This window comes from Bos indicus x Bos taurus, chromosome 16 (assembly GCF_003369695.1).
Source record: "Bos indicus x Bos taurus breed Angus x Brahman F1 hybrid chromosome 16, Bos_hybrid_MaternalHap_v2.0, whole genome shotgun sequence".
Classification (NCBI taxonomy): Eukaryota; Metazoa; Chordata; class Mammalia; order Artiodactyla; family Bovidae; genus Bos; species Bos indicus x Bos taurus.
In genome coordinates this window covers 4,846,173-4,861,036 of record NC_040091.1, presented here as the reverse complement: position 1 = coordinate 4,861,036, position 14,864 = coordinate 4,846,173, and the positions used below count along the sequence as shown (strand labels likewise).

At 42.0% G+C, this 14,864-nt stretch overlaps 1 protein-coding gene across 1 annotated transcript in view; it reads right to left on the bottom strand.

Annotated features, from left to right (window-relative positions):
- LOC113906354 (zona pellucida sperm-binding protein 3 receptor-like) overlaps positions 1 to 14,864 on the bottom strand; it is a 63,058-nt gene that overhangs the window by 15,659 nt on the left and 32,535 nt on the right. Inside the window, exons 9-10 of the mRNA XM_027564360.1 lie at positions 6,064 to 6,246; positions 2,162 to 2,359 (exon numbers count right to left, since the gene is read on the bottom strand). Of these exons, the coding sequence (XP_027420161.1) occupies positions 2,162 to 2,359; positions 6,064 to 6,246 (381 nt within the window). The remainder of the gene's footprint in view (positions 1 to 2,161; positions 2,360 to 6,063; positions 6,247 to 14,864) is intronic.

Genomic DNA, 14,864 nt, shown 5'->3' with positions numbered 1-14,864 from the left:
GCTCCTGGATGATTGTGGTGGTGGGTCAGTGGCCAAAAGTGTTGATGTGATGGTTGTGATGTAGAGGCAGCCAGGGCATCCCAGATCACAAGCACAGAATGAACCCCAACTCCCCCGACACCCCACAGCCATCAGTCTTCCAGTCCTGTCAGTCCTGCTGCTGCTGCTGCTAAGTTGCTTCAGTCGTGTCCGACTCTGTGCAACCCCATAGACGGCAGCCCACCAGGCTCCCCCGTCCCTGGGATTCTCCAGGCAAGAACACTGGAGTGGGTTGCCATTTCCTTCTCCAATGCATGAAAGTGAAAAGTGAAAGTGAAGTTGCTCAGTCGTGTCCGACTTGTAGCGACCCCTTGGACTGCAGCCTACCAGGTTCCTCCGCCCACAGGATTTTCCAGGCAAGAGTACTGGAGTGGGGTGCCATTGCCTTCTCCTGCCACTTTTAATTCCTTCAGGATTTCTCAACTTCTCTTCAGGCCAACTGCCATTGCCTCAGCTGAAACCAGCCTTACTACTTGGCTGGATAGCTGCAGCAGATGTCTATGGGTTAAGTTCTGTCCCACTTCGAACTGTTGCTCACTCCACAGCCAGACTTCTGTTTCTAAAATGCAGCACATTTACTCCTCTGGTTAAAGCCTTTCAATGTCTGCCCTTCACATACATTCTTAACTCCTGAAGACACACACAGTCCTTCATAACCTAGCCCTGCAAACTTTCCAGCCTCAGGTCCTGTCAATTCCAGCTTTTGCAAGCTAGAAGAAGACACATGAGAGTCCCTTGGACCACAAGGAGATCAAACCAGTCAATCCTGAAGGAAATCAACCCTGAATATTCACTGGAAGGACTGATGCTGAAGCTGAAGCTCCAATACTTTGGCCACCTGATGGGAAGAACCAACTCATTGGAAAAGACTCTGGTGCTGAGAAAGATTGAGGTTAAGAGAAGGGGATGACAAAGGATGAGATAGTTGGGTGGCATCACTGACTCAATGGACATGAGTTTGAGTAGACTCAGGGACATAGTGAAGAACAGGGAAGCCCCAAAAGCTATACTCTATGGGGTCCCAAAGAGTCACACATGACTTAGTGACTGAACAACAACAATGCTCTCTTGCCTCAGCATTGTACTGAATCAAAACAGTAAATGACACTGCATTTTTAACTGCTGTAAAAGATATGTATTAGACCAGGAAGCCGAGTCATTACTGAATCTGACATAACATCCCCTTTTGGCTTTTCCAGAGAAGAAGGTGAACATGATATCTCTGCTTGCCTTTTACTATTGACCTACAAATGTTGGAATGATTTTATTTTCATCCTATAGGCCTGCTGACATCACTAGTGTGGATCCACCGATATTTTCAGTTGCTTCAGAAGAAGCAGAATACTATATTTTTTATTTCTTTTTCACTAGGCAGCAACAAGGTATTCTGTGTGTGTGTGTGTGTGCGCACGCGCGTGTGCACTAAGTGGTTTCAGTTGTGTGCCTTTATGACCCAATGGACACACCTCATGAAATCCACCAGGCTCCTCTGTCCATGGGATTCTCCAGACAAGAACACTGAAGTGGGTTGTCATGCCCTCCTCCAGGGATCTTCCACACCCTGTCATTGAACCCACATCTCTTATATCTCCTGCATTGGCAGATGGATTCTTTACCACTAGCACCTTCTGGGAAGCCCCAACAAGGGACCAGACTAGCCAAAAGGCTTTAATGAAAAGTAAGATATATCATTTCCAGGTCAAAGATTTTTCATTCCTTGTTCATTTTACCTGCAAAACTGACCACTGAGGTTTTACACTGGAGTTGTTACAGATCTAAACAATCTGGATTACCATATAAATGACAGCTGCCCTTTATCACCAATTGTAAAGGTGATACCCATATTTGATACCCAAGTTGATTTTTCATTTGATGCTGAATTCAAAGGGGCAGAGTATGAAGGACATGATTTTTCAGCTCTCCCAGTCTTCAGGATGACCTTTAAAATAGCTCCTCTACTAATTTTCAAAGATCCAATACATTAACTCTAGAAATATTTCAAAGCATACATTTTAAGAAATCAATTGTAACCAGTAAAGTACAAAATCCGAGCACATGCTCAACATTTTCAATGGAAAAGAAGATACCACAAATAAGAGTACATAAAACAAAATTTACTTACATTCACATCCTTTAGATGTTGTCCATGTGAAATTTTTCTGACAAGTCAAAGTCAGAGGTTCATCTAGAATAGGTCTGTAGCCAAATTTGCATTGATATTTCAACTCGGTCCCAACTTCAAATACTTCTTGATTGCTTAACATGTTGTCTCTTCCATCCCAGATAGCATGAGGAACGTCTGGTAACCCAATACAACTATCTGATCATGAAAAAAGTGCAAGAATGAAAGAAAGCTGTTTTGGGGGTTGGCAGTCAGATGCAATGAACTCTGCACACCCTGTCTCCCCATTGCCAGAACAAGTATAACTCATATTAGTTGAGAAAGAAACAGATGGCAAAGGCTAATTGGGAATTCCAGGAAGAGACATGGAAGGATCAATCTCTGATTATTGCCAAGCAGTCATTGCACACTCAAGACCATCCCTAAGAAAAAGTAATGCAAAGGGCAAAACGGTTGTCTGAGGAGGTCTTTAAAATAGCTGAAAAAAGAAGAGAAGCAAAAGGCAAAGGAGGAAAGGAAAGATATGCCCATTTGAATGCAGAGTTCCAAAGAATAGCAAGGAGAGATAAGAAAGCCTTCCTCAGTGATCAGTGCAAAGAAATAGAGGAACACAATAGAATGGGAAAGACTAGAGGTCTCTTCAAGAACATTAGAGATACCAAGGGAACACTTCATGCAAAGATGGGCACAGTAAAGGACAGAAATGGTATGGACCTAACAGAAGCTGAAGATATTAAAAAGAATACACAGAAGAATTGTACAAAAAAGATTTTCATGACCCATATAACCCCAATGGTGTGATCACTCACCTAGAAGCAGACATCCTGGAATATTAAGTCAAGTGGGCCTTAAGAAACATCACTACAAAGCTAGTGGAGGTGATGGAATTCCAGCTGAGCTATTTCAAATCCTAAAAGATGATACTGTGAAAGTGATGCTCTCAATATGCCAGCAAATTTGGAAAACTCAGCAGTGGGCATAAGACTGGAAAAGGTCAGTTTTCATCCCAATTCCAAAGAAAGTGAAAGTGAAGTGAAAATCACTCAGTCAGGTCCAACTCTTTGGGACTCCATGGACTTTACAGTCCATGGAATTCTCTAGGCCAGATCACTGGAGTGGTAGCCTTTCCCTTCTCCTGGGGATCTTCCCAAAGCAGGGATAGAACCCAGGTCTGCCCCATTGCAGGCAGATTCTTTACCAGCTGAGCCACAAGGGAAGCCCAAGAATACTGGAGTGGGTATCTTATCCCGTCTCCAACAGATCTTCATGACTCAGGAATCAAACCAGTGTCTCCTGCATTACAGGTGGATTCTTTACCAACTGAGATATCAGGGAAGCCCCAATCACAAAGAAAGGCAATTCCAAAGAACGCTCAAACTATCACACAATTGCACTCATCTCACACGCTAGCAAAGTAAAGCTCAAAATTCTCCAAACCAGGCTTCAACAGTACATGAACCATGAACTTCCAGATAGTCAAGCTGGATTTAGAAAAGGCAGAGAAACAAGAGATCAAATAGCCAATATCCACTGGATCATTGAAAAAGCAAGTGAGTTCCAGAAATGCATCTACTTCTGCTTTATTGACTATGACAAAGCTTTTGCCTGTGTGGATCACAGGAAACTAAGGAAAATTTTTAAAGAGATGGGAAAATCAGACCACCTGACCTGCCTCCTGAGAAATCTGTATGCAGCTCAAGAAGCAACAGGCTGGTTCCAAACTGGGAAAGAAGTTCGTCAAGTCTGTATATTGCCACCCAGCTTATTTAACTTACATGCCAGTACATCATGCGAAATGCCGGGCTGAATGAAACACAAGCTGGAATCAAGATTGACAGGAGAAATATCAATAACCTCAGATATTCAGATGACACCACCCTTATGGCAGAAAATGAAGTTTAGTTCTCTTAAGCTTCTTGATGAAAGTGAAAGAGGAGAGTGAAAAAGTTGGCTTAAAACTCAACATTCAAACAATGAGGTCATGACATCTGGTCCTATCACTTCATGGCAAACAGACAGGGAAACAATGGACATAGTGAGAGACTTTATTTTCCTGGGCTCCAAAATCACTGCAGATGTTGACTGCAGCCATGAAATTAAAAGACACCTGCTCCTTGGAAGAAAGGCTATGACCAACCTAGACAGCATATTAAAAACCAGAGACATTAATTTGCAAGCAAAGGTCTCTATAGTCAAAGCTATGGTTTTTCCAGTAGTCATGTATGGATGTGAAAGTTGGACTATAAAGAAAGCTGAGCACCAAAGAATTGATGCTTTTGATCTGCAGTGTTGGAGAAGACTCTTGAGAGTCCCTTGGACTGCAAGGAGAAACAACCAGAAATCAGTCCTGAGTATTCATGGAAGGTCTGATGCTGAAGCTGAAACTCCAATACTTTGGCCACCTGATGAGAAGAACTGACTCATTGGAAAAGACCCTGATGCTGGGAAAGATCGAAGGCAGGAGGAGAAGCAGACACAGAGGATGAGATGGTCGGATGGCATCACCAACTGGATGGACATGAGTTTGTGCAAGTTTCAAGAGTTGGTGACGGACAGGGAAGCCTAGCGTGCTGCAGCCCATGGGATCGACATGACGGAGTGACTGAACGGATTGACACTGACAATGCACACAGCAATCCAGAGGATATTATTGAGGTAACACACTGTGGTGCAGAAAAGGGCAATATCTAGGGTACTGGGTCAACCTCCAGGGACTTAGTTGCCCTTCCATGTCAAAGCACTTCAGCATGGGAAATATCAGAGATCATTGAGGATACACAGCACAAATTTGCTGCTAAATAAACCAAATGTTCCCCTGGTTCTCCTTGCCTAAAGTGGAACTACAATAGGAATTGTAGTGTTTCCCAGATACTATAACACTGTTACCAAAGAACTTCTGATTTGAGCTTAAACCTTGTTCCACATAATATTGGATTCTTTATTCCCTACTGGATATGTTGTCAAAGGTACATAGGGATTGAAAAAGGGATACAGGTCTGTCATATTGCATGTTTATCAAATTTCGTCACTACATATGTAAGTCATCACCTAACTTCTCATGATGGCAGAAGGGAATGAATAAATTACAATATAGCCATGGCTTCTATCACCAAACACCTATGTGAGCTTGTGCTAGTTACTTAATCACTCTGTTTTGTTATCATTAAAATGGGGAGGGAGGAGGGAGGAGGGTTCAGGATGAGGAACACATGTATACCTGTGGCGGATTCATTTTGATATTTGGCAAAACTAATACAATTATGTAAAGTTTAAAAATAAAATTAAATTAAATTTTTAAAATGTGATTTTTTAAAAAGTAATATCTACCTATTAGGATCATGGTAAATACTAAATGAATTAATTGATGTCATATACTTAGAACAATGCTTGATACAACATGCTTAATAATTCTTAGCAATAAGTATCATTAATCTTATGACTCATCTGTGGGTATTTACAACTTAAAGGTATCAAGGCCAACATTAGCCCATACAGCATCTCTGTGCAAATTTTAAAATGGAATATCTTGAAGGAATTTTACCTCCATCTTTCAAAAAATTCTCAGAATATGTTTATTTTGTTAGGATGAGACAATTTACTAGTCTACTGAAATATTTTGTAAGGAATAAATAAATCTGCCATGTCTGTGATGTCACTGGGCTCAAAACTGTTTGATGTATATGTATAGAAAACCCTCAGATAACACAAAGAGATTACTAGCAGGAAAAGGAAAAAAAGAAAGGAAAAAACCTTTCTCCTGACATGAGAAAACTAGAGAAATGTACTAATTTAATGTAAAATGACTTGGGATTTAAGTGGGCTTGTGCCTGTGAGCATGCTACACCCATATTCCTGGATAACTTTAGATGCCAATTATGAAAATCCCTTTGGTGCATACTCACTGAGTTCACAAGTGGGAGGAGAAGGATGCCACTCGTCATCAGCACCACAATGGATTAACTTGTTGCCATTGAGGATATAGCCTTTCTTGCAGCTGAACAGAACAGAGTCTTTGTAGTGATAGATGGGTCCAAATCCAGACAGAATGATTCCATTTTGAACTTGTGGTCCATGACAGACTATATCTAACGAAGCATAAAAAGGACATCTGAGTTATAAAAGAAATGGTGATAATGATGTGACTACTATTGATATATGGGTCTCCGGGAGACCTGATACAAGCCTACATCAAGTAACTATAAAGAAAACATTTTAAAGCTTTATGTATATCCTTTTAGTGGATTTCCCAAGTGGCTCAGTGGTAAAGAAATTGCCTGCCAATAAAGGAGATGGGCATTCAACTCAGGGTCTGAAAAGTCCCCTGGAGAAGGAAATAACAACCCATTCCAGTATTTGTGCTTAGGAAATCCCATGGACAGAGGAGTCCGGTGGACTACAGACCACAAAGTCTCAACGAGTCAGATATGACTTAGCAACTAAGCATGCACGATACCCTTTTAGTTCCTAGGAACCTGAGTGAAGTGAGGTCTGGTCAAGTTACTCGAGGTGGATAAAGTCCTATATATTTTTCATTAAAAAATTGAAAAGCAATTTCTCAGTTACAGATAGTAGCTTTGTGGTTGCCAGAGGTGGGAATGCAAAGTGGACAAATGAATGAAGTGGATCAAAAGGTACAAACTTTCAGTTATAAATAAATTATGGGGATATAATGTACAGCACAGTGTCTATAGTTAATACACTGTAATATATATATATTTGAAAGTTGCTTAGAGTATATGACTTTAAAGTTTTCATCATAGGAAAAATTATTTTGTAACTATGTATGGTGATATATGTTCACTAGGTTTATTACAATCATTTAACTATACTCACAAATATCAAATCAGTATAAGGTACACCTAAAATAATATTATATGTCAATAATATCACAAAACACCCTTCAGTTCAGTTCAGTTCAGTCGCTCAGTCGTTTCTGGCTTTTTACGACCCCGTGGACCACAGCACGCCAGGCCTCCCTGTCCATCACCAACTCCCGGAGTTTACCCAAACTCATACCCATTGAGTCAGTGATGCCATCCAACCATCTCATCCTCTGTAGTCCCCTTCTCTTCCTGCCTTCAATCTTTCCCACATCAGGGTCTTTTCTGAATGAATCAGTTCTTCACATCAGGTGGCCAAAGTATTGGAGTTTCAGCTTCAGCATCAGTCCTTCCAATTAATATTCAGGACTGATTTCCTTTAGGATGGACTGGGTGGATCTCCTTGCAGTCCAAGGGATTCTCAAGAGTCTTCTACAACACCACAGTTCAAAAGCATCAATTCTTTGGTGCTCAGGTTTCTTTATAGTCCAACTTTCACATCCATACCTGACTACTGGAAAAACCATAGCTTTGACTAGACAGACCTTTGTTGGAAAAGTAATGTCTTTCCTTTTTAATATGCTATGTAGGTTAGTCATAAATTTTTCTTCCAAGGAGCAGGTGTCTTTTAATTTCATGGCTGCAGTCACCATCTGCTGTGATTTTGGAGCTCAAAAAAATAAACTCTGCCACTGTTTCCACTGTTTCCCCATCTATTTGTCATGAAGTGTTGAGACCAGATGCCATAATCTTTGTTTTCTGAATGTTGAATTTTAAGCCAACTTTTTCACTTTCATCAGGAGGCTCTTAAGTTCTTCACTTTCTGCCATAAGGGTGATGTCATCTTCATATCTGAGGTTATTGATATTTCTCCCGTCAATCTTGATTCCAGCTTGTGCTTCATCCAGCCCAGCATTTCCCATGATGTACTCTGCATATAAATTAAATAAGCAGGGTGACAGTATACAGCCCTGAGGTACTCCTTTCTCGGTTTGAAACCAGTCTGTTGCTCCATGTCCAGTTCTAACTGCTTCTTCTTTTTTTTTTTAATTTTTTTAATTATTATTTTTTTTTTTACTTTACAATATTGTATTGGGTTTTTTTTTTTTTTTTTTTTTTTTGCTTCTTGACCTGCATTTAGATTTCTCAAGAGGCAGGTCAGGTTGTCTGGTATTCCCAGCTCTTTAAGAATTTTCCACAGTTTGTTGTGGTCCATACAGTCAAAGGCTTTGGCATAGTCAATAAAACAGAAGTAGATGTTTTTCTGGAACTCTCTTGCTTTTTTTGATGATCCAATGAATGCTGGCAGTTTGATCTCTGGTTCCTCTGCCTTTTCTAAATCCAGCTTGAACATTTAGAAGTTCACAGTTCACGTACTGTTGAAGCCTGGCTTAGAGAATTTTGAGGACTACTTTGCTAGCATGTGAGATGATTGTAGTTGTGTGCTAGTCTGAGAATTCTTGGGCATTACATTTCTTTGGGATTGGAATGAAAACTAACATTTTCCAGTCCTGTCACCACTGCTGTGTTTTCCAAATTTGCTGGCATATTGAGTGCAGCACTTTCACAGCATCATCTTTTAGGGTTTGAAATAGCTCAACTGGAATTTTATCACCTCCACTAGCTTTGTTTGTAGTGATGCTTCCTAAGGCCCACTTGACTTCACATTCCAGGATGTCTGGCTCTAGGTGAGTGATCACACCACCAGGGTTATCTGGGTCATGAAGATCTCTTTTTCCTTCTGTGTATTCTTGCCACCTCTTCTTTATATCCTCTGCTTCTGTTAGATCCATACCATTTCTGTCCTTTATTGTGCCTATCTTTGTATGAAAATTTCCCTTGGGTATCTCTGATTTTCTTGAAGAGACCTCTAGTTTTTCCCATTCTATTGTGTTCTTCTATTTCTTTGCACTGATCACTGAGGAAGGCTTTCTTATCTCTCCTTGCTATTCTTTGGAACTCTGTATTCAAATGCGTATATCTTTTTCTTTTCTCCTTTGCCTTTCACTTCTCTTATTTTCTTCACTTTCCTTTCCTTTATCATTTGGGGCTTCCCTGGTGGCTCAGAGGTTAAAGCATCTGCCTGCAATGCAGGAGACCTGGGTTCAATTCCTGGGTCAGGAAGATCCCCTGGAGAAGGAAATGGCAACCCACTCCAGTATTCTTGCCTGGAGAATCCCATGGACAGAGGAGCTTGGTGGGCTACAGTCCATGGGGTCGCAAAGAGTCAGACACCACTGAGTGATTTCACTTTCCTTTCCTTTTCTCTTATTGTCATAGCTGTTTGTAAGGCCTCCTCAGACAACCATTTTGCCTTGTTGCGTTTCTTTTTCCTGAGGATGGTCTTGATCATTGCCTCCTGTACAAAATGATGAACCCCTGTCCATAGTTGTTCAGGCATTCTGTCTATCAGATCTAATCCCTTGAATCTATTTCTCACTTCCACTGTATAGTCTTTAGGGATTTGATTTAGGTCATACCTGAATGGTCTAGTGGTTTTCCCCACTTTCTTCATTTTAAGTCTGAATTTGGCAATAAGGAGTTCATGCTATAAGCTACAGTCATGCCTCCTGGGCTTGTTTCTGCTGACTGTATAGAGCTTCTCCATCTTTGGCTGCAAAGAATATAATCAGTCTGATTTTGGTATTGACCATCTGGTGATGTGCATGTGTGGAACCTTCTCTTGTGTTGTGGAAGAGGGTGTTTGCTATGACCAGTTCATTCTCTTGGCAAAACTCTGTTAGCCTTTGCCCTGCTTCATTCTGTACTCCAAGGCCAAATTTGCCCATTACTCCCGGTATTTCTTGACTTCCTACTTTTGCATTTCAATCCCCTCTAGTGAAAAGGACATCTTTTTGGGGTGTTAGTTCTAGAAGGTATTGTAGGTCTTCATAGAACTGTCAGGTAGTTAGAATAGGAAACAGGAGTCCAGAATGGCAGTGGCTAAAAGACAAGGAAGGGAAAAGCCCACGAAAATAGAACAAAGGAAGGTCAAAAGAAGGTCCAAGGACCAGAGTGAGGCCTTCGGGTAAACAAACAGCACTCCTGGCTAGCCCAATTTGCATAGGGCAGGCCCAGGGGGAGGGAAAAACATATAAAAAGAGGAGCCAGTGGGCTCTCTCTCTCTCTGTCTCTCTGTCTCCAGCACGCTGGTGCACTCCTCCACTCTTTTCTCTTCACGTCTTTGGGTTGGCATGCCCTCACGGTTTGAGGATGGATCCTGCTATCTTCTAAGTAAAATAGAGCTGTAACCCTGATTTGTCTAAGAGCTATAACACAGTCTGTTTGAGACCTGAGAGCTGTAACATGGTCTGTCCAAGACCTGAGAGCTGTGGCACGCCGAGGGCTTTAATGTCCATCACTCCAAATCTTTGCTGTGACAAGACAGAACCAAGGAGCATACACTTGCCTGATAGAACCATTCAGCTTCAGCTTCTTCAGCATTACTGGTTGTGGCATAGGCTTGGATTACTGTGATACTTAATGGTTTGCCTTGGAAACGAACAGAGATCATTCTGTCATTTTTGAGATTGCACCCAAGTACTGCATTTTGGATTCTTTTGTTGACTGTGTTGGCTGCTCCATTTCTTTTAAGGGATTCTTGCCCACAGTAGTAGATATAATGGTCATCTGAGTTAAATTCCCCCATTCCAGCCCATTTGGGTTCGCTAATCCCTAAAATATCAATGTTCACTATTGCCCTCTGCTGCTGCTAAGTCACTTCAGTCGTGTCCAACTCTGTGCGACCCTATAGACAGCAGCCCACCAGGCTCCCCCATCCCTGGGATTCTCCAGGCAAGAACACTAGAGTGGGTTGCCATTTCCTTCTCCAGTGCATGAAAGTGAAAAGTGAAAGTGAAGTCGCTCAGTCATGTCCGACCCTAGGCGACCCCATGGACTCCAGGCTCTTCCGTCCACGGGATTTTCCAGGCAAGAGTACTGGAGTGGGGTGCCATTGCCTTCTCTGCTCTTGCCCTCTACTGTGTGACAACTTTCAACGTGCCTTGATTCATGGACCTAACATTTCAGGTTCCTATGCAATATTGCTCTTTATAGCATCAGACTTTACTTTTATCACCAGTCACATCCATAAATGGTTGTTGTTTTTGCTTTGACTCCATCTCTTCACTCTTTCTGGAGTTATTTCTCTACTGATCTCCAGCAGAATGATGGGCACCTACCGACCTGGGGAGTTCATCTTTCAGTGTCCTATCTTTTTGCCTTTCGTACTGTTCATGAGCTTCTCAAGGTAGGAATACTGAAGTGGTTTGCATTTCTCCAGTGGACCATGTTTTGTCAGAACTCTCCATCATGAACCGTCCATTGGGTGGCCCTACAAGGCATGGCTCATAGTTTTACTGAGTTAGACAGGGCTGTGGTCCATGTGATAAGATTGCTTAGTTTTCTGTGATTGTGGTTTTCAGTTTGTCTGCCCTCTGATGGAGAAGGATAAGAGGCTTATGGAAGCTTCCTGATGGGAGAGACTGACTGAGGGAGAAACTGGGTCTTGTTCTGATGGTCAGGGCCATGCTCAGTATCTTTACCCCAATTTTCTGTTGAAGGGTGGGGCTGTGTTCCCTCCCTATCATTTGACCTGAGGCCAAATATGGTGGCAGTAATGAAGATAAGAGGTGGGTCAGTTCAGTTCAGTTCAGTCACTCAGTAGTGTCCGACTCTTTGCGACCCCATGAATCGCAGCACGCCAGGTCTCTCTGTTCATCACCAATTCCCGGAGTTCACTCAGACTCACGTCCATCGAGTCAGTGATGCCATCAAGCCATCTCATCCTCTGTCGTCCCCTTCTCCTCCTGCCCCCAATCCCTCCCAGCATCAGTCTTCTCCAAAGAGTCAACTCTTCAAATGAGGTGGCCAAAGTACTGGAGTTTCAGCTTTAGCATCATTCCTTCCAAAGAAATCCCAGGGCTGATCTCCTTCAGAATGGACTGGTTGGATCTCTTTGCAGTCCAAGGAATCTCAAGAGTCTTCTCCATAGTTCAAAAGCATCAATTCTTCAGTGCTCAGCTTTCGTCACAGTCCAACTCTCACATTCATGCATGACCACTGGAAAAACCATAGCCTTGACTAGAAGGACCTTTGTTGGCAAAGTAATGTCTCTGCTTTTCAATATGCTATCTAGGTTGGTCATAACTTTCCTTCCAAGAAGTGAGCGTCTTTTAATTTCATGGCTGCAGTCACCATCTGCACTGATTTTGGAGCCCAGAAAAATGAAGTCTGACACTGTTTCCACCGTTGTCCCATCTATTTCCCATGAAGTGATGGGACCGGATGCCGTGATCTTCATTTTCTGAATGTTGAGCTTTAAGCCAACTTTTTCACTTTCCACTTTCACTTTCATCAAGAGGCTTTTGAGTTCCTCGTCACTTTCTGCCATAAGGGTGGTGTCATCTGCATATCTGAGGTTATTGACATTTCTACCAGCAATCTTGATTCCAGCTTGTGCTTCTTCCAGCCCAGCATTTCTCATGATGTACTCTGCATATAAGTTAAATATGGGTGACAATATACACCTTGACGTACTCCTTTTCCTATTTGGAACCAGTCTGTTGTTCCATGTCCAGTTCTAACTGTTGCTTCCTGGCCTGCATATAGGTTTCTAAAGAGGCAGATCAGGTGCTCTGGTATTCCCGTCTCTTTCAGAATTTTCCACAGTTTATTGTGATCCACACAGTCAAAGGATTTTGCATAGTCAATAAAGCAGAAATAGATGTTTTTCTGGAACTCTCTTGCTTTTTCGATGATCCAGTGGATGTTGGCAATTTGATCTCTGGTTCCTCTGCCTTTTCTAAAACCAGCTTGAGCATCTGGAAGTTCATGGTTCACGTATTGTTGAAGCCTGGCTTGGAGAATTTTGAGCATTACTTTACTAGCATGTGAGATGAGTGCAAATGTGTGGTAGTTTGAGCATTCTTTGGCATTGCCTTTCTTTGGAATTGGAATGAAAACTGACCTTTTCCAGTCCTGTGGCCACTGCTGAGTTTTCCAAATTTGCTGGTATATTGAGTGCAGCACTTTCACAGCATCATCTTTCAGGATTTGAAAGAGCTCCACTGGAATTCCATCACCTCCACTAGCTTTGTTCATAGTGGTGCTTTCTAAGGCCCATTTAACTTCACATTCCAGGATGTCTGGCTCTAGGTGAGTGATCACACCATAGTGATTATCTTGATTGTGAAGATCTTTTTTGTACAGTTCTTCTGTGTATTCTTGCCACCTCTTCTTAATATCTTCGGCTTCTGTTAGGTCCATACCATTTCTGTCCTTAATCGAGCCCATCTTTGCATGGAATGTTCCCTTGGTATCTCTAATTTTCTTGAAGAGATCTCTAGTCTTTCCCATTCTGTTGTTTTCCTCTATTTCTTTGCATTGATCACTGAGGAAGGCTTTCTTATCTCTCCTTGCTATTCTGTGGAACTCTGCATTCAGATGTTTATATCTTTACTTTTCTTTCTTTTCGCTTCTCTTCTTTTCACAGCTATTTCTAAGGCCTCCCCAGACAGCCATTTTGCTTTTTTGCATTTCTTTTCCATGGGTATGGTCTTGATCCCTGTCTCCTGTACAATGTCAAGAACCTCTGTCCATAGTTTATCAGGCACTCTCTCTAGCAGATCTAGTCCCTTAAATCTATTTCTCACTTCCACTGTATAATCATAAGGGATTTGATTTAGGTCATAACTGAATGGTCTAGTGGTTTTCCTACTTTCTTCAATTTAAGTCTGAATTTGGCAATAAGGAGTTCATGGTCTGAGCCACAGTCAGCTCTTGGTCTTGTTTCTCTTGTGGTGGGTCAGTGGCCAATAATAATGACATGAGGGTTGTGATGTAGAGGCATCAGGGATCACAAGCAAAGAACAAACCTCCCCCTCCCCTGCTACCCCACAGCTGGTCAGTCATCTAGACCTGTCAGTCTTGCCACTTTAATTCCTTCAGCATTTCTCAACTTCTCTTCAGGCCTATTGCCATTGCCTCAGCTGAAACCAGCCTCACTACTTGGCTGGATAGCTGCAGCAGAAGTCTATGGGTTAAGTTCTGTTCCACTTCAAATTGTTGCCCACCTATAGCCAGACTTCTCTTTCTACAATGCAGCACATTTACTCCCCTGGCTAAAGACTTTCACTGTCTCCCCTTCATCTTCATACTGAACTCCTGAGAGTCATACACAGGTTCTTTCATAACCTAATTCTGCTAACTTTCCAGTCTCAGGTCCTGTCCATTTCAGCACTTGCAGGCTAGAAAAGACATATGAGAGTCCCTTGGACAGCAAAGAGATCAAACCAGTCGATCCTAAAGGAAATCAACCCTGAATACTCATGGAAGGACTGATGCTGAAGCTGAAGCTCCAATACTTTGACCACCTGATGAGAAAAGCCAACTCATTGGAAAAGACCCTGGTGCTGGGAAAGATTGTGGGCAAAAGGAGAAGTGGGTGACAAAGGATGAGATGGTTGGATGGCCTCACTGACTTGATGGACATGAATTTGAGTAAACTCAGGGAGATAGTGAAGGACAGGGAAGCCTGGCCTGCTACATTCTATGGGGTCCCAAAGAGTCAGACACAGCTTAGTGACTAAAAAACAAAAATGCTCTCTTGGCCTGGCATTGTACTGAATGAAGACGTAAATGACACTGTGATGTTAATTGCTGTAAAGATAAGTTTTAGACCAGGAAGCCAAGTCATCACTGAAATTTACATAACCTCCCTTCTGATTTTTCCAGAGAAGATTGTGAACATGGTTTCTCTGCTTGCCTTTTACTACTGATCTACTAATGTCAGTATGATTTTTCCTTTTTTTTTGTCCTGTAGGCCCGTTGACATCATTAGTGTGATGTCCATTGATATTTTCAGTTGCTTCAGAAGAAGCAGA